The sequence below is a fragment of the Dermacentor andersoni genome, chromosome 1 (assembly GCF_023375885.2).
Source record: "Dermacentor andersoni chromosome 1, qqDerAnde1_hic_scaffold, whole genome shotgun sequence".
Classification (NCBI taxonomy): Eukaryota; Metazoa; Arthropoda; class Arachnida; order Ixodida; family Ixodidae; genus Dermacentor; species Dermacentor andersoni.
The window spans coordinates 222,532,580-222,551,688 of NC_092814.1; the positions used below are offsets into that span (position 1 = coordinate 222,532,580).

General features: G+C 43.3%; 1 protein-coding gene across 3 annotated transcripts in view; it reads left to right on the plus strand.

The window, feature by feature from the left end:
- The window catches only part of poe (E3 ubiquitin-protein ligase-like protein poe), a 590,397-nt gene that overhangs the window by 439,091 nt on the left and 132,197 nt on the right, over positions 1-19,109 (plus strand). For all 3 annotated transcript variants that reach the window (XM_055063706.1, XM_055063707.1, XM_055063708.1), the window contains 4 exons: positions 246-722; positions 4,235-5,089; positions 14,918-15,148; positions 15,969-16,213. In XM_055063706.1, coding sequence (XP_054919681.1) covers positions 246-722; positions 4,235-5,089; positions 14,918-15,148; positions 15,969-16,213 — 1,808 coding nt within the window. The remainder of the gene's footprint in view (positions 1-245; positions 723-4,234; positions 5,090-14,917; positions 15,149-15,968; positions 16,214-19,109) is intronic.

The window sequence follows — 19,109 nt, forward strand, 5'->3', positions numbered from 1 at the left end:
CCCACGGCCACCTGAGCAAGGCAACCCTTTATAACAAACCTAGTTTGCTATAGCCATCATAGCTGAGCAGGCTTCACAGGAGCTACCACCCATAGACCGTGATTGCAACCCTGGTGCTGTGCATGTTAGCACAAACCCCCACAACCTGTAATTCAGTCATATTTACTGTGACAAAGTCTTTGTTGATCTTTACATTGCTCATCTTTACGGCACCTTCAGTTGTCTTATTAAATACCACTACCCAGGTGAGCTTCCTACTCGATGAAGGAGTGGCCTCAATCATCCTGCAGCTGCTTCAATGTGGACTATGTGGTACAGCTTCATTGCAACAACCCCCCCAACATCAGCAGGGAGCAAGTAAGCCACATGCCGCCTCTGGTTCACCATTCAAGCAGCCACACCGCCGTGAGCGGGACACATCAGAGGAGCCTGATGAAGTTGAGAATTCAGATGAGGCTCAGTGTGCAGCTCTGGCACAGCAAGTACATAGTTCTGTGGAGCGCTCCCTGTTGGGCCAGTTTGTGCGTGCATTCCTGCTTGAGTGCAACTCTACAGCTGTGCGATGGCAAGCACACTCGCTTCTTCATCAGCTACATAGACACTCGCAGCCGTCTCATCGAGAGGCCCTGCTGACACTGATGTGGGAGCTCTGGCCACACCTTCCCTCATATGGACGAAAGGCAGCACAGTTCGTGGACCTCTTGGGCTACTTTACACTCAAGGTGAGCATACTGATAATCAGCTTTTCTTTAGGAGCTGTAAGACTGCCCGCAAAGGTATCTTTATGCATGGTTCTTCCTGGTCTTGATTGGAACGCACTTTCGCTGAGAGGTTAGGTATGTTCTCAAGCTGTTGGAAAACACACACATGATTGCAGCAGTGTTGTACCATTTTACTTTACTTGCTGGTGTTGATCTCTGGCACTACAAGCATTGGTTATCTTAACCCATCGTGCTTCCCTGTGGCAGTCAGCATAAAAGGTGCGTTTTGTACACAACCTCTGGGAAAAACTTGTGTGGCGGTGTTTTCTGCCCATGGTAAACATGCAATACACGATTGATATAGTCTGGTATACTTGAGAATAAAATTGTGGAAAACATACTTAGTCGTCTTTATTGTTATTTTAGGTTTTTTAACATGTATACACTATTTTGAACTCTTGAATTCACAGAACACAGCACAATGGACACGTGGTTCAGATTTTTGCATTGCACCTGCTCTCCGCCTTTACCTGGTGTTTAAGCATTATGTGCTTCTGCTGTATTGTAGATATCCTATGGATATTCATACAACTTTGCACTTTCAGTGGTGTTCAACAATTACCCCATCATTTTGGTACGACACCGTCACCTGTGTGTCCTTCTGTCTGTGACACGTAAGGCTAGTATGTTCGAGCATACGTTGCATTTTCATGGTAAAGCATTTTGTAGGTATACCATCTTTCTTTTACAAATATCACCAACAGTGCCCAGCCCTTATACACTCTACGCTCGTTACAACGCACCTGCGTACAACAGACTTTCGGATATAACGGACCATATTTCAGCCTTAGTTTGTTCTAGCTATTTTATTAATGCAACAAAGTTCGCTTTTAACAGACCGTGCTACAACGGACTTATTGGCTACAGCGGACGAAATTAGCGGCCATTTTTTTTCAAAATCTGGTGCTTAAAACGTACTTTTGCCGTGTCAACACGGGCTGACAACTGACTTGCGAGGGTCAGCCAACAATCACGGCTCAATATCGCGTGTGCGAGGGAGGAAGCAGGGGCGGAAACGCGCCATCTTCTTTCGTGCGCGGGGCATGGGGCTTCTCTTCTGGTGGCTGCTGCTTACTGCGCGGCCGCCGTATCTTGAAAGCGATCTGCGATGGGGACAAAGTGCATGCCCATGCAGGTGCCGCATCTTGAAAGCTATCTGCAATGGGAACAAAGTGCTCGCCTGCGGCGGCCCTCATCTTCAATGCGATCTGTAATGTGGTCAAAGTGTGCCCAGTACGGGTAGCTTTGTGCTTTCAACGTTTAGTTTGCGTTGAAGCGAGAGACGGTACAAAGGTCAATTCGCTCGCTGCTGCTGCTGCGCCTATCTTGCTTAATTTGCTATTGCGATCTATGCTTCGGCTTTTGGGCGAAACTTTTTTACTTTGGACATTCGTCGCTCACTTTTTGCAATAAAGGTGTTATGCATCGTGACGAAAGTTTCAGAAGTGAGGCATTTCGGATGTTACGAACTTCGCATAAAACGGACGTTTTTTGTCGGGTTATCGGGATCTGTTGTAATGAGTCAACTGTACCATGCTCTGTCACATTCAGATGATTACACATATTTTCTGAACAGAGCTTTCTGCCTGCCTTGCACAGCAGCCTGTTTCAATGAATGTCAAGGCACACTGGGTTCCATAACCTGGCTTCAGCCACACAAATTACCACAATTTGCTCTGCCAAGGAGATACCTCACTGCATCGCCAAAAGCCAAGTTTTGTTCTGTATAGTACTGTCACAGTAAAAGAAATCTGAGGATTCTTTTCGCTGAGTGCAAATGAATGAGGTGGCACTGGTCAGGTATTCACATTAATGAACGTCATATTGATTAACCCTTTCTGGTCCTACATTAACTCTAACTTAGCAACGAGTCCGGTCTGAAACTATTTCGCTAGTTTTAAGCTTTGCAGGAAAAATGTACTTGTATGCACAGATGTATTGTAGGATATTATTTTTTCTCTTTTCATGTGTGTTCCAGTCTGTTATCAGTACTTGGAAATGATATGCTACCATTCAGTACCCAGGATTTCTGTTGCATGTTGTCATTCTCATCCAGAGTGTCTGCTGCATCTCTTGCACTCATTAGATGAAGTTTCGTCTGATTGAGGAATACGATTTTCCTCTTCAGTAAAGTCATTGTTCCTTTCACTGAAACCAAAAGAATTGTTCCCGTAAAATGTGCACGTTGAGGTCACTGATATGCTCAGCAGCTGCAGAAAAACTCGAGCCGATGGTGCTTTTACGCCTTTTTGATTACTTACTTTAGTGCTGCCACACTTATAGGGAACATGATAAATTAGTAGAACTGCACACATGTGCGAGCATGCGAAAGATGGTACTACATGTTCATCAAGACAAAGAATGCACTCAGTGTAAAAGGCCTTGGCAGGTGCCTCTCAACATTAGACCAGAACGGCCACTCTTTGATGGCAGGTGGCTCCTGGCAATAAACTGTGAAGGGTTAATATGTGCAGTATACTTCCATTCATTTGACTCTGGTTAATTCGACTGTACGATTAATTTGATCCCGACCAAAGATCCCAGTCAGTGCTTATGCATTTCTATGGGCCTAAACTTTCGTTATTTCGATCCTAAAATTGGCCTTCACCAGATAATTCAAACTTTTATCAGCCAGCATGTATGCGCGTGACTACTATCATGCCCCTAATACAGACCTCTTTAGTGGCAGCATGTCTCAACAGAGCTTAAGGGGCAGTAAATTCAATGAACACATGTAATCTCCCATTGAAAACGCTTATTTTTACCCTTCACTAGGAACATTCTTAAGCAGTAGTGGTAGTCCACCGTCTTATTACTGTGTTTACTCGAACATAATGCACGCCTTCTTTTTCCTTTGAAAATTAGTTGCCTGCACGTTGCAATTGGATACAAAACCTAAACCGCACTCGTGGCTTGCATATGCTTCATCGCATAATATGGCTGTACTGTCACGAAGCTGAATTTTACAATCCGTGCAGAAAAGCTGACTTTAGGCCCATTGCCCCCCCCTTTTCTTGCTAAAAAAATCGGGCGCGCATGAGATTTATATTTTGTTTAGGAGCTTTAATGTTATTTCTACATTAGTTTCTACTTTGTATGCACAAAAAGCTGTCAGAATGGGACAAGTACTGCGAAATGAATCATTTTTTTTTTTTCTGCATCTTGCTTTTTTTTTTTCAGTTCAATTCAATTTTTATTTGCAGATGTAGAACATACAGAAATACCAAAACTGGTTGGACCCATGGCCACAGGCTAGTTGTAGGTCCAATTCGACCTGCCAGATAATCATTGTTGCTATTGTCAGGGTCGAATTAATGGAAGTCGACTGTATTAGCGTATGTGTCTGAGATATGACACTTGAGTGCCTAGAACACCTTATTCTTTTTTCTGTGAAGGATAATTGTGTGACATGCTTAATTTGTTTGACAGGCTTCCTTATAACAAAGGTGCAATGTTCATGGGAATGTTTGCAGGCCCCACAGCCTGAGCAGGAGTTCACTGAAAAGGCACTGGCTGTGCTGCATCAGCAAAACCAGCTCCTGTGCAATCACCCCAACTCCAGCCTGTACAACTCTATACGAGGCCTAGTAGAAATGGATGGCTACTACCTGGAAAGCGAGCCTTGCCTTGTCTGCAACAACCCCGAGGTGGCTTACGCAAACATCAAACTGTCTGCCATAAAGGTGGACTCGCGCTTCACCACTTCTACCCAAATTGTCAAGCTGGTTGGCTCACACACAGTGTCGCGCATTGTGCTGCGCATTGGAGACCTGAAACGTAGTAAAATGGTGCGAGCCATTAATATCTACTACAACAATCGGTCAGTACAGTCAGTCGTGGAGCTGAAGAACAGGCCTGCCATGTGGCATCGTGCCAAACGCTGTTCCTTGGCTGCAGGCCAGACTGAGCTCAAAATGGACTTCCCACTTCCCATTGTGGCATGCAACCTTATGATAGAGTATGCAGACTTCTATGAAAATGTGCAGGCATCATCAGAGACACTGCAGTGCCCACGTTGCAGTGCCTCTGTGCCAGCTAGCCCTGGCGTGTGTGCCAACTGTGGAGAAAATGTATTTCAGTGCCACAAGTGCCGTGCTATTAATTATGATGAGAAGGACCCATTCCTGTGCAATTCCTGTGGTTTCTGCAAGTATGCCAAGTTTGACTACACCTTGACTGCCAAGCCTTGCTGTGCCGTTGACCCCATTGAGGGTGAGGAGGACCGCAAGAAGGCTGTGGCCTCTATCAATGCACTACTTGAGAAGGCTGACAAAGTGTACCGACAGCTTATGGCCCACAAGCCGGCGTTGGAGCTGCTGCTTCTCAAGGTAAATGATCTAGGGGGGGGCCACTAGCAAAAAAATTTTAATTTCGTCTTTTTCCTTAGAATTCTTCGTATTATGAGCTGGATTATGAGCTCAAAGTTACCTTTCCTTAGCACTTTATGATCTGAAACGGCATTCCGAGCAGTTTTCAAGCTGAGCACCTCTCAATTCATGAGTTGGTATGCATGATATCTCTGTGCTTGTATATAAAGACATCACATTTGAGGACCTACTGCTGCTTAGATAACAGAAGCCACATGCTTAGCCTTGGCGCATTGTTTTTATAGGGATATGAACAAACTGTAATGTGAGTAGTAATTGTGGTTTATTAATAAGCAAAATAGTTGTCATGATTATTTTTGTTAATGTGATCATTTATTCATATTCCATGGGTCATTAAGGTTAGAAGACAGAGCCTGATGTGCAAGAAATTAACTGTGCTAGAAGAGAAACTTGGGGGAGTTGGTGGTAATTCATGTTTCGGAAATTAACAGCGCTAAACAGACAAGGACAAAAGAAAAGAAGAATGTGGCACTGGTGCTGAGTCACTGACTCAGCACCAGTGTCGTGTTCTTCTTTTCCTTCGTCGTTGTCTGTTTAGCACTGTTAATTTCCGGGGTCATTAAGGTTTCAAGGACTTCTCTCTTACAGTATATGGTGAAAATGTTGTTAATGAATAACAGGCAATAGCTAAGAAGTTGTTGCAGTTAGATCTACCTACTGCAGTGGGTAGGATATTCTACATGTGTAGGCACAACGTCACTGGTGGGATTTCTCGATAGGGGCAAAATGAAAAAAATGCTTGTGTACCATGCATTAGGAGTGCATTAAAGAATCTCAGGTGGTCAAAATTAATCCGTCGTCCGTCACTGGGGTGTGACTTCTAATTAGCTTATACCGATACCTTGGAGCTTTAACTTTTATGTTGACCTTTTAGTTTGGCCCTTTTAGTCTATGGTGTTGCCTGGGTAAGCTGGTACTATTCATAATTTATTGTTTGTAAGTGATTTAATGTTGAACAAAAAGAATCAGAGCTTCTAACACTTTATTAAGGCTTTTTCTTGCCATGCCAAAAACTAACAGTAAAAGAAATAATGGTAATTAATGCACGCAAACCCAAGTTATTGTTACCAAAACTTCAAAATACAAGAAAAAAGGGTGTAACCCTCAATTCGAATTTTCGTGGCTCCGGATGCCACATTTCACTCTGCCATAACGTCGCAGAGTGGTGCCAATAACCGCAGAGCATCGAGTTGGTGCCTCATGGTTGCCAACCTGCTCAGTCTGTTTATGGCATTCCCACGGCCTCGGTGTTTGGGCGGCACGCAGTCAGATCTCGGAAGCCACAGTGTCACTTCTATGGTTACAAGAGCTTCCACGAGGCAGCCGTTGGCATACCATGTGCTGAGCGTGTTGATGCATCGTTCCCATGGTTGCAACACCTCACCTGTGGCTGTCTGATAACCAGGCGATACTTAAAGCAGTTGTAAAATGTATTGCCATAGTTTCTTTTTTTTTTTTCATTACTTATAATATCATACAAACTTAAATCGCACATCAGATTTTCAACTAGTGATACTAGTGCCACTCATTGATGTCGCATCCATCACATAAAGTGCACAAAATTGCCGCATCGTGATGCTGCTATCAGTGCTGCCCAACAAACTTTCTCGCGAATGTGTCAAGGCCCCTTTAAGGGGGTTTTAGAGTTGATAGCACTAGGTAACATTGGGATGAGCTCAGTAAGAAAGTGTAAAATTAGAGCAGTCAGAATTGTAGAGGTGATGAGCCACTAATGAAAGGTGGTACGTATCAGCAGTCTGAGCTAGGAAGAGAGAGATGGCCCAGCTAATCGAAGACGCAGCAGAGGCCCAGTGAAGTCTGGAGAGCCAGAGGGTGGAGATTGACTATCAAACAACATGCGTGTTAGTCGCACTGGTTCCACCAGTAGTTCATAGCATTTTTACTGTGCTAAGACTCTTGAGCAAAAGTCTTGTGCCAACAAAGCATTCAAATGAAACTTTGTGCAGAATGGCATTGGATATGTGTAGGATGTGTGTGGCCCACACCGACGAACGTGCCCCATGTGGCACTGGCAAATGTTCAGTTTGACGAGTTGATCGTAGTAGGCGACTGTGTGATTGTTGTAGTAGAAAATGAAGTTGTTTTCATAGAGTGGGGAATGTCAGTACAGATTTACCTACCATGACTGAAATTGCAATCCCTCTGCATGATAGCATAGAGGTGGCTCAGAAAATTTACCCTTTCTGTACTGGTTGGCTTTTAATGTTGTAATAGAATACTTTCAAAGGAACAAGGGAATGGAGGGAAGCGTGGCTTGTTGTTTGCTCCTCTATTGCACAAGCTTTTAAATTTAATGATTTAATATAAGTGACTAGGAACTACCAGATTTTAGCTGTTGCATGTTACAGCTCTTACAAAAGCATTCTGCTTAGTTGGTCAAGTGCACTTTATGGTAGTAAAGGAGAGATGCTGTTAGAATTCGTAGAAAGGAATAAACTGCGAATAATGAACACCTTCTTCAGGAAGCGTGTCAACAGAAAATAAACCTGGAAATGTCCTAATGGTGAAACAAGAAATGAAACAGATTTCGTACTGTCTGCCAATCCCAACATAGTGCAGGATGTAGAAGTGTTAGGTAAAGTGTAGTGATCATAGGTTGGTGAGGTCTAAGATTCACCTCAATTTGAAGAGAGAAAGAGTAAAATTGTTCAGGAAGAAACAGGTCAACCTAGAGGCAGTAAGGGTAAAAGCAGACCAATTTAGGCTGGTACTTGCAAACAAATATGCAGCCTTAGAACAGAGAGGTGAAGGTGACATAGAGGTAATGCATGAAACCGTAACTAGGCAAGCTTCAGAGGCAGCAATTGAAGTGCAAGGCAACCAAGGCAACCAATAGGCAAGCTCTCCCAGGTAACAAAGGACCTAATAAAGAAACAACAAAGAATGAAAGTGTCCAACACAAGAGATAAGATAGAATCTGCAGAACTGTAAAAACTGATCAACAAGGAGAAAATAAGGAATATTCGAAATTATAATGTGAGAAAGACTGAGGAAGCCGTAAAAAATTGATGTAGCATGAAATCAGTGAGAAGGAAACTTGGCATTGGACAAACCAAAATGTATGCATTTAAAGATAAGCAGGGTAATATCATCAGCAATCTCGAAGGTATAGTAAAAGCAATGCAAGAATTCTGTACTGACTTGTACACTACCCAGAGGAGCCACGATACCTACATTCGAAGCAGTAATGAACAGGTTGCAGAGACTCCCATAACTAGCGATGAGGTTAGAAGGGCCTTGCAAGACATGAAACAGGGAAAAGCGGCAGGAGAAAATGGAATAACAAACGATTTAATAAAAGATGGAGGAGACATAACGCTTCAAAAACTGGTGGCTCTCTCTACGAAGTGTCTATAGACTTCAAGGGTCCCAGAGAAGTGGAAGAATGCAAACATACTAATCCACTAAAATGGAGACATTAAATAAAGAATTGAAAAATTATAGGCCCATTAGATTACTCCTAGTATTATACAAAATATTCGCCAAGATAATTTCCAATAGAAAAAAACGGAAGACACTGTCGAGACTAAAGTGTGAAACTGCGGAAGCCTGACACCATTGCCAATGGCGATTTGTTCCATTGGAAACACCATGGAGGCACACAACTTGTACACTGTTATGTGATGTGAATGTTTGTTTGTTTATTAAATGCCTGCAACGTCGTTTACGCTTATGTCTATCGTTTCGATGTCTTTCGAGTCCATCATTTCAAAGCTGTCATCTGGGAGGATGTCAGCTTGTAACTCATGGCCGGTGAACTCCTTGTGCTTTAGTGGGTCCACATCCAGGATGGCTGCTTTATGGTCACTGCGAGTGCCGAAGACGAGGTCTAGACAACTCCCATGGTTGGTAGTGGCTTTGCTGGGCGGGGTATCCAACTTGAGCATAAGGGAGGTGGCGGTCACGGCGCTTCCGAGCCTCGTTTGCCTTGGTGCCCGGAGATGCAGCGAGTCGCTTCAAACGCATTGTCTCTCTTGCGATGGCCCGTTGCGTCCCTGGACTCTGTGGTGTCGGACGCGCCTCGCCGCCCTGATGCATGTGACCAGAGTCCTTCCATTTTTTTTCTGGTCACGAAACTGCCGCCTCAGTTTCATATAGAGCCAGCGCCCGCCGCTAGAGGCGCAACCGTGCATGAGAGGGCATGCGAACGCCGCTACCGCTGTGGTTGTGTGGGGCAGCCTCGGTATTCTAGCTTTCTCAACTTCCTCAACCGTCGCTTTAGTTTCACGTAACTATTTTTAACATTGAATATGCTTAAATTACAGCCTGAGCGCGTCTTCTGCATGATATGAGCGCCCGGGACGAAAAAAAAAAAAAAAGCCGCACATAACATGGAGCTTGTGGCGGTCTCAGACCAAAAAAAATTTTTTTAAATCTGGGATAATAAGAGCCAGAACCGCGATATGATTATGAGGCACACCGTAGTGGGGGACTCAGGATTAATTTTGACCACCTGGGATCCTTTAAAATGCACCTAAATTTAAATAAACGTAAATAAATGTCTGAATGAGATTTAGGTATGATTAATGCAAATGAAACTTAGCTACTAAATGTCTTTAAACGCACCTAAACGTCTGCAAAGCGATGCCATTTCTGTATGACATTTAGGTAGGATTAATGCAAAACAAACTTTGCTACTAAATGTCTTTAAAATGCACCTAAATTTAAATAAACTGGTGTTTTGCATTTCGCCCCCGGGGAAATGCGTCCGCTGTCACGGCCGGGTGGTCTCAGTCCAGATTTCTACATCATCGCCGTTCGCCTCAACGCTTCAGTGGGTTCTGCTTTTTAATATTTGCCTGAAATTAAACACCGCGCATTCGCAATAAAGCACCAGTGGTCCCACTTATCACCAGATGCTAACATATGGGCTGTCACCCCCGGTCACCAGTAAGTAAGCGCCAACTCTCCGTTGCGCATAGCGCCAGATTGTTCGCCGAGCACAGCTGTTAACTTTCTTTTAAACTGTGGCAGAGAAGGACTCTGACTGTGGGCAGTGTCTTATAAGGAGATCAAAAGAATCAAATTGTTATTGCAAAGGGCTGCTGCCGTAGAATACTTAATGACAAAGAAAACGAAATTGAGCTGCTCCGTGCGCTTAAGATTTCTCTGTAAAGCGATGCCATTTCTGAATGAGATTTAGGTAGGATTAATGCAAGACAAACTTCGCTACTAAATGTCTTCGGTGCGGCTTTTAGCAACGGATTAAGGCGAACGTGAAGTGTTATGACCTGCGCAGTTGAAACTAGCTGTATTGTAATTAGGCAATTGCCTTAGCAAGCAGTCGTTTAGAAGCGTTAGTAAGCCCAGCACTTATTCACGCTGCTCGTGGTTTCGACGCACAAACGACGAGACTAGGTATTTTGGTTCTTAATGCGCAACTATTTACAATATGTTAAAAACTTTATGTTTCGATTAAGAAAAGAAATAGAACGTGTTGGTGCAAAAACAACATACAAGCACGATCATTTATTTATCATGTAAAATAAGCGGAGCGAAATACAGACAGCACAGAGGCGTCCGGTCACGAATGGTCCACCATTCACAATGCAAGAAGTTTGTTAAAAGCATGACACTGATATAATAAGCATAAAGAAATAACATCAAACGCGAGAGATATGCATTGGGGGGTAGGAAACAAACACCAGCAAACGAATGGCAATAAATACAGAATGCATAATCGATTGCTTCTATAAACAAGAAAGTGTAAAGCATAAGCATCTCATAGCACATGGCAAAATAACTCTCAAACGAACACAAGTAGCCACATACAGCAATTTTTTTTTTTAATAGAGATACCACCATTCTACTTCTTCAGCTGTTACTTGCAACACGTGTTCGGCATCGTTGTCCCACCCCGCCACTTCAACTAAACAGCCCAGCACTCGAGAAATAGCGCAGCACAAGCACAGAACGCACGCGATCACTCGGCTCGCCTCGCACTGCGCACGCGTTTCGGTACGCGAACGTGCGAACGATGCCCTCTGTGGCACAGTGGCGCCGCGTCACGGCACCTTTGGGCAGCATATGAACCTCTCCCATAGCGTGACGGCGGAGTTTCGTGACCAGAAAAACATGGAAGGACTCTGATGTGACGTAGACGCTCAGCCTCTCTTGAGCGCCGCTTGCGTTCAGCGGCTGCCACACGTCGCGTTTTGGGAGACACTGATTTGGCGAGACGAGGCATTCTTCCCACATGATACCGCGAAGTAAACTGCTACCACCGCCGCTGCCACACCACAACCAAGTAGACAGTTGCCACGCGTGCCTTGCAACAGTGATGTCAGGCCACACAGCGCCCAATCGGGAGGCCACCTCAAGCCCCTGACGACAGTGACGTCAGGGCGCACCATCGAACACACAGCCACCACGCGTGCCAGTGTGATGAGTCATCTCGCGCAGCGCCAAACCACCCCGACACCCGCACTTAACGACAGCGATGTCACGCACGCGAGCCGATCAGGAGGCGCACACCTGTGCCTAGCGACAGTGACATCACGACGCAGAGGAGACCAATCAGGAGGCCACAAAGCTGTGACAGTTTCTGCTAACGGCAGATGACCTTGACAATGAGCCATTAAAGGCTTCCGCCTTAATAAGAGCAACACTGAACTTCAGTCAACCAAGGGAACAGGCTGGTTTCAGGAAGGGATACCCTACAATGGATCACATCCATGTCATCAATCAAGCAGTCAAGAAATCCACAGTGTACAATAAGCTTCTCTATATGGCTTTCATAGATTACGAAAAGGCGTTTGATTCAGTAGAGATGCCAGCAGTCAGAGGCATTACGTAATCAGGGAGTACACGATACTTACGTAAACATCTTGGAGAATATCTACAAAGATTCCACAGCTACCTTAATTCTCCAAACAAAAAGTAGGAAGGACCTATAAGAAATGGGTCAGACAAGGAGACACAATCTCTCCACTGCTATTTACTGTGTGCTTGGAAGAAGTATTCACGCTATTAAACTGGGAAGGCTTAGGAGTGAGGATCAACCGAGAATATCTCAGCAACCTTTGATTTGCAGACGATGTTGTCTTGTTCAGGAACACTGGGGATTAGCTACAACAAATGATTGAGGACCTTAACAGAGAGAGTGTAAGAGTTGGGTTGAAGATTAATATGCAGAAGACAAACATAATGATGAATTGCCGGGCAAAGGAACAAGAGTTCAGGATTGCCAGTCAGCCTCTAGAGTCTGTGAAGGAGTATGTTTACCTAGGTCAATTACTCACAGGGAACCCTGTTCATGAGAAGGAAATTCACAGAAGAATAAAAATGGGTTGGAGCACATATGGCAGACATTGTCAGCTCCTGAGTGGAGGCTTACCATCTTCATTGAAAGGGAAAGTGTACAATCAGTGCATTTTACCGGTGCTGACATATGGGGCAGAGACTTTGGAGACTGACAAAGAAGCTTGAGAACAAGTTGAGGACTGCTCAAAGAGCGATGGAACGAGGAATGCTAGGCATAATGTTAAAAGACACAAAGATGGCGGTTTGGATCAGAGAGAAAATGGGTATAGCCTATATTTTAATTGGCATTAAGAGAAAAAAATGGAGCTGGGTAGGTCATGTAATGCGTAGGCTAGGTGGACCATTAGGGTTACAGAATTGGTGCCAAGAGAAGGGACACGCAGTCAAGGACGGCAGAAGACTAGGTGGGGTGATGAAATTAGGAAATTCGCGTGTGCTAGTTGGAGTCTGTTGGTGCAGTACAGGGGTAATTGGAGATCCCAGGGAGAGGCCTTCGTCCTGCAGTGGACATAAAATAAGCTGATGATGATGAAGAAGTAGAAAGGCTAAATAGAAAAATGTTTGCGAATACGATCAAATTCATACCAGGTACGTTCATAAAGAAAGAGAACTTTTGTTATATCATCTTTATTGATTACTGTACAACATCTTAAGTACGGTCCTTTTCAAAGTAGTCACCTCTACTGGAAATACACTGTTCCCATCGTTTCTTCCATTTTTGTAAAGCCTCCTGGAATGCTTTTTCTAGAATAGCGAGCTGGTCTCTTGTCACATTGTCCTGAATCTCCTCTATGGTTTGGAAACGACATCCTTTTAGCATGGTTTTAAGTTTGGGAAACGGGAAAAAGTCTTCTGGGGCAAGGTCTCGAGAATGCAGTGGATGGAGCACAACAGGAGTGTGAGGTTTTGCTAGATAGCCGTGGAGAAGGAGCAGCACGTGACTGGCATGTTGTCATGATGCAACATCAAAGTCAGGTTTTCCAACAATTCATGCCTCTTACTGTGCAAAGCAGCCCTCAGATGTGCTAAAATTCCCTGGTAGGCTTCCTTGTTTACCATCTGACTATGTGGTGCCTGATGGACAATGCCTTTGCAGTAAAAAAACACAACCTTGGTCTTTGACAGACTCATGCTTTTTTTTTTTTTTTTTTTTTTGTACAATGAGACCCTTTGTCCAGCTACTGCGATGACTGCACCTTCATTTCAATATCATAGCCATAAACCCACGTCTCATTGCCTGTTATGATGTTCTTAAGGAACTTTTATTGTCACTGGCAGTGGCAAGCAATTCCTGGCTGATGGCAACACGGGTCTGTTCCTGATTGTCAGTCAACAAATGCAGCACAAATTTTGCACTGACATGAAGCATCTCAAGTTTGTCACTCAAAATTTGATTACATGATCCTACGCTGAGAGAAGTTGCCCACTTCGTCGGCAACTTCTCATACAGTTAAATGGCGATTTCTATGAATCACGGCACAAGCTCTCTTTACATGCTCATCTGTTGATGTGGAAGGTCGTCCAGGCTTGTGATCGTCACCAACCGACATTCTACCATGTTCAAAACGTTTAAGCCACTCGTAGCACTGCATGCGACTCATACAATCCTCCCCGTATGCTTGGCTAAGCAATTGAAATGTCTCTGTGAAAGTTTTGCCAAATTTGTAGCAGAATTTCCCACACACATGTTGTTCTTCAAGCTCATTCATTGTCACTTCGGTACTAATCCGATGAACAGCTTGTGCGTGCGATGACTTCAGCTGCTGCAGCTTGCCAACTAACGGTCAGAGCGAAACGTGGAAAATGGCAATCTGTTGTCTAAACCTGCCACCACGTGTGCTCTCTCTGCCAGTTGGCGCGCTATTTCAAATGTTTGATTTCTTTTTGAACGCGCCTCATATATATTCTAACAAAATTTTCAGTCATTGGTGTAATGGAATAATTTGACAAATGTCTTTATTGAAATGATTGGCCCTACACGCCTGAAAAAGCCTTAATGGTCATTTCTTTTATGTGGGTAAACAATGATTATCATGGTTTTTGTTGTATTATCTGTTTTGTATAAAATCTCTGGCTGCACAGCGCTAAAGAATAATAAGCCTAATGTCTCCCAAGTCAGATCAAACTACATAAATTCTGACTGCCCATTGTCATTTAATGGATTAAGCCTCCAACACATGTGATACTTGAAGCAGTCTGTTGAACAAAATAAAAGCTTACGTTTGTAAATCTTCAATAATATACCTTAGCTGTTAGTCAAAGTTATGTATCTGATATTCCTTTTCACATGTACAGCATTTTCCCTGCAAATTTCATTTTAATGTTCCTGTTATTATTTTGACTAACCTTTTACTGGGCATTACCAATGCACTGTCTCAATCCATTGTTAAAATGAATGATGCTGCATTAATTTGCAGTTTCCATGTTCACCCTTATTAAATATAGTGCTAATGCGTGCTTGGGCATATTGCTTGGTAATTGCAGGTTCAGGAGCAGGGCCTGGTAGACAGGGCTCTGGAAGAGGAGGCTGCTGCTGCAGCAGGCACAGCAGCAGGCACAGGCAGCTCAGCTACGACTTCAGCAGCACCAGCCAGCACTGGTTCTGCATCAGGATCAACATCCAGCATGGTGAATCGGTCCATACAGCAACTTGCTCAGAAGTACTGCTCCGAGTGCAAAGCCTCTTTTGATGAGCTGAGCAAGATTGTTCAGAAGGTAAATTAAAGTTGAATTACCTTCTGCTCAAAATTTGAACCCAGGATGTGTTAGAACAAACTCTTTGACAGTCCGCATTTCCAACAAGTGTGGGTGCGTCGATGGTCAATTTTTCTTGCTGACATTTCAAATAGTGCAAATTGACTTGTTGGATTTTTTTTTTTAAGTCTCCAATTGAATTATAATTCATCATGGTTGAGATCAAACCTAGGACTAACATCTCTTGGGTTGGTCACTGTACCATCTCCATTGTGTTATTGTGCACATGTGTATGTGAGTGTGCACGTGCAGTTACAGGCTGTAAAAAAATATCAAGATGGGCCAACCAGCTGAACTTACTGTGTGTGCTGTTAATTAGGTCTGGACAGCTTTTAATTTCTCTAGTTCTTTAAATGCAACAGAAGCCACCGAAAATTGAAATTAACGGTAACAGTGTTCAGTATCAATATCACCGAGTGTTGACCCGCTGCACTGGCTTAGTGGCTATGGTGTTGTGCTGCTGAGTACGAGGTTTCCTGTTTGATTCACAGCAGTTGCATTCTGATGGAGGGAAAATGCAAAAACGCTTATGTACCATTTATTGGGTGTACATTCGCATTCTTCATTACCCACTCTGAAGTTTTACGACAGTAAACCTTATAATTTAAGCAAACTGGTTGTTGATAAAGCTGTGCATGATTAAGGTACGTGCATCTCATGCTTCAGTTGCTCTGCTTTATGCTGTTCATATGATGGAGCAGCATCTATTCAAGCTTAAAGGCACTGCAGCCAAGCCATCTTTTTTTTCTTCCTCCATTTTTTTTTTTTTTTTTCCTTTCAGATCTTGGCTTCACGAAAGGAATTGGTTGAGTATGAGCACAAGCAGAAGGACAGCAGAAAAGCACAAGCAGCAACTCCAACTTCGACTGCTGTACAGCCAGCGCGAAGTGAATTGCCATCACCAGGCAGCTTCAATTTACCAGCGAGCAATAAGCAGTCATCTGGGAGATGTTATGGTTGTGCCAGTGCTGCAGTGGATCACTGCATCACCCTTCTTAGAGCTTTGGCTACCAGTGTGCCATACAGGTAAAACTGAAGCTGATTTTGTGAAGAGAACTATAAGGCTGTCCTTGTTGCCACTTGTTGAAGGGAACCTACAGCGAAACTTCATTGCTCACCTGACTTTCCAATATGTATAGTTGAAAAATTCTCACATACTTTTTCGTTCAATCAGTTATTAAGATTTTGGACTTCCGCAGGGAAGCTTTGTCCCATGTTTTTCCATTGATCCTTGATGGCAGGTTGCCATATACTGTGCATCTTCAGAGGCATCCAGGTTTGTAAAAAAATTGAACTTCTTTAAAGGGCCCCCCACCAGGCCCCTAGCAAATTTGGTTATATGCTGGAAGTTGTTATGTGTCCTCTAGAGAGCATTCGGGCACAAAAATTTTTCAAATCGGCTCATTAATAGCCAAGATAGAAATATTTCAGTGTTGGATTTATTTGTACGGCTTTTGAAAGTGTATATAGACAGGCACAGCTTTTCTGCCATGTTCGCTCGTGGTAAGGCTGCAGGCTTGCACAAAGAAACTGTCTAGATGATGGGTCACTACCTCAAATAGTGATTACCATATTTATTCGAATATAGGTCAATCTTTTCATTCATAAAATGTTACTGAAACTGAGCTATCGAGCTATATTCATGACAGAAGAATCTTTACATATATTCGTGAACAAAGCTAACAAAACTAGTACATAGCTAATGGAGTTCCTCTGTCACGCCCACTATAAAGCCAGCCAGGAAATTATCCAGATTGGGTTTAGGAAATATTGCATATCTACTGCACTTGACGACACTGAGGATGGCATTGTTTGAGGAGCCGAAAACGCTTGTGAAAAATTTGACAAGTTTTTTGGCCATTCCGACGAGAATGCAGCTTGCGGGCTGTGGCATCAACTAACAAGATTTAATAGCTGAACTTACAGTGACTAAAGGTGTGTGATGCTCAAAGTTTTTGTTTTTCTAAAGAGATAGGGGTCGACCTGTAATCAAGTTATAATTTTTTATTTCAAGGAAAGTTTAATATATAGGGTTTGACCTATAATTGCGTTCGACCTATTTTCTAGTAAATTCGGTACTTTTTCCTGAATGTCCTATTCATATGAAGATTCCTGTTCACGAGTAATGTTGCAATGAACCCATGTGACATTATCTGCCACTGCAGCAGCAGCGCATTGTCTCACAATAAACCAACAATATGCAACATACACCCATAATTCTGGAAGAAAATGCAGTAAAATACAGACAAGCCACAGAAAGTGCATGCCAGTTACATGACACTGTGCGTAGCAGGTACTAGGTACTAGGTTACTACATGACCATAAGTGGATGTCGACTAACTCTTAAATTCAGAATGGGATATACCTAAGGAAGGAACACTCCTTATGTGTGCATGAATGAGGGAGTCATTTTCTAATGCATGTGTTAAAACATCATTTTGGTGTAAGCTCAATAAACAGCTCTACTTGCGATATCATTCTCCGCCACCATTTTAGAATCTGCAGACACTAAACTACATGGATAGAAGTACTACAGGTACATGGAGCACTAAATGTTTAAGAAATTTGGTACAGTGGACTGTTAGAGCACATTTGACACTGGTTGATTCGATCAGGACTGAAGGTCCCACTCGGCTACCATGCATGCATTTCTATGGGCCCAAACTTTCATTATTTCGATCCTAAAATTGGCCTTAGACATATGTTTAGAAGTTTATCAGTCAGCCTGCAAGCATTTAACCCCTGTGGTGACCTAAATAGCAGTACCTTTTGGGGCCGCATGTCTCAGAGGAGTTTAGGGGACAGTGAATGTGTTGAACATGCATCGTCTCCTGTCGAAAATGCCTACTTTCAGCCTTCCCCAGGAAGATCTTCAAGCAGTAATGGCAGCTTACAATTTTCTATTACGATATTTACCCAATTCTTATGCGCATTTTTTTCCCCAAGAAAATTTAGCCGGAAATTGCCTGTACAGTGCAGTCAGATATAAAACCAAAACCACGTTTGTGACATTCCTATGCTTTACCGCATAACATGGCTGTACTGCGGCGAAGCTGACTTTAGGAAACTGGCTGTCATTCTGCAACACATATTAGATTCCTGCCCATTTTTCTTGCTAAAAAGTTGGCTGTACATTAGATTTCTATTTTGTTTAGGAGCTTTGATGTCATTTCTATGTCATTTTTACTCGTACCGGCTTGTAGAAAGCCGGTGCACATTGATTCAGGGCCATGTTAGTATTAGGTAAATACTGCCAAATGAAGCATTGGTATGTCAGCCTTTCTTCTGCACCTTGTCTAATTCGACCCACCGGATCATTGATTTATTTCATTAATCTCAGCAGGGTCAAAATAGAGGAAGTTGACTGTGTAGCAGATTTCTCGCAGGAGGAGGAGAAATAAGCTTTATTTTAGTACAGCAGATTTATGAGACCTAGGCCTCTCTACCTAGATGACAGCCTCGAGCCCTTGGGCCCTGGTGGCATTTTCGGCCTGCTGGATTGCCTTAATTTGGTCTTCCGGTGCACAGCTGAGCAACACGGTCTCCCACTGCTCTCTAGTCTTTTTTATACTGTGTGGGTGCCCGAGGACAAGCCCAAACCATATGTTGTAGGTCCGCCCTTTCTTTGCAGAATCTCCATCTATCCATGTAAAGGTCCAGGTACTACTGGGGGTAGGCCACCGGGTTCAGATATGTATCTGAACTGGGGGACTAATTGTTTGGGATTGGCCAGTCATTTGCAAAAATTATTCTCTTGGAATTTAAGTTGGTCAGAGTGTTTCTTCTCACCAGAAAGTTTGTTTTTTGGTGATGTTGAGGAAAAGATTTTTATCAGATAAACTCTGCCTCCAAGAAAGTGTCATAGTACGAGTGATAGTGCCATAACAATAAATGCAAAATTTCACTTGCACGAAATATAAGT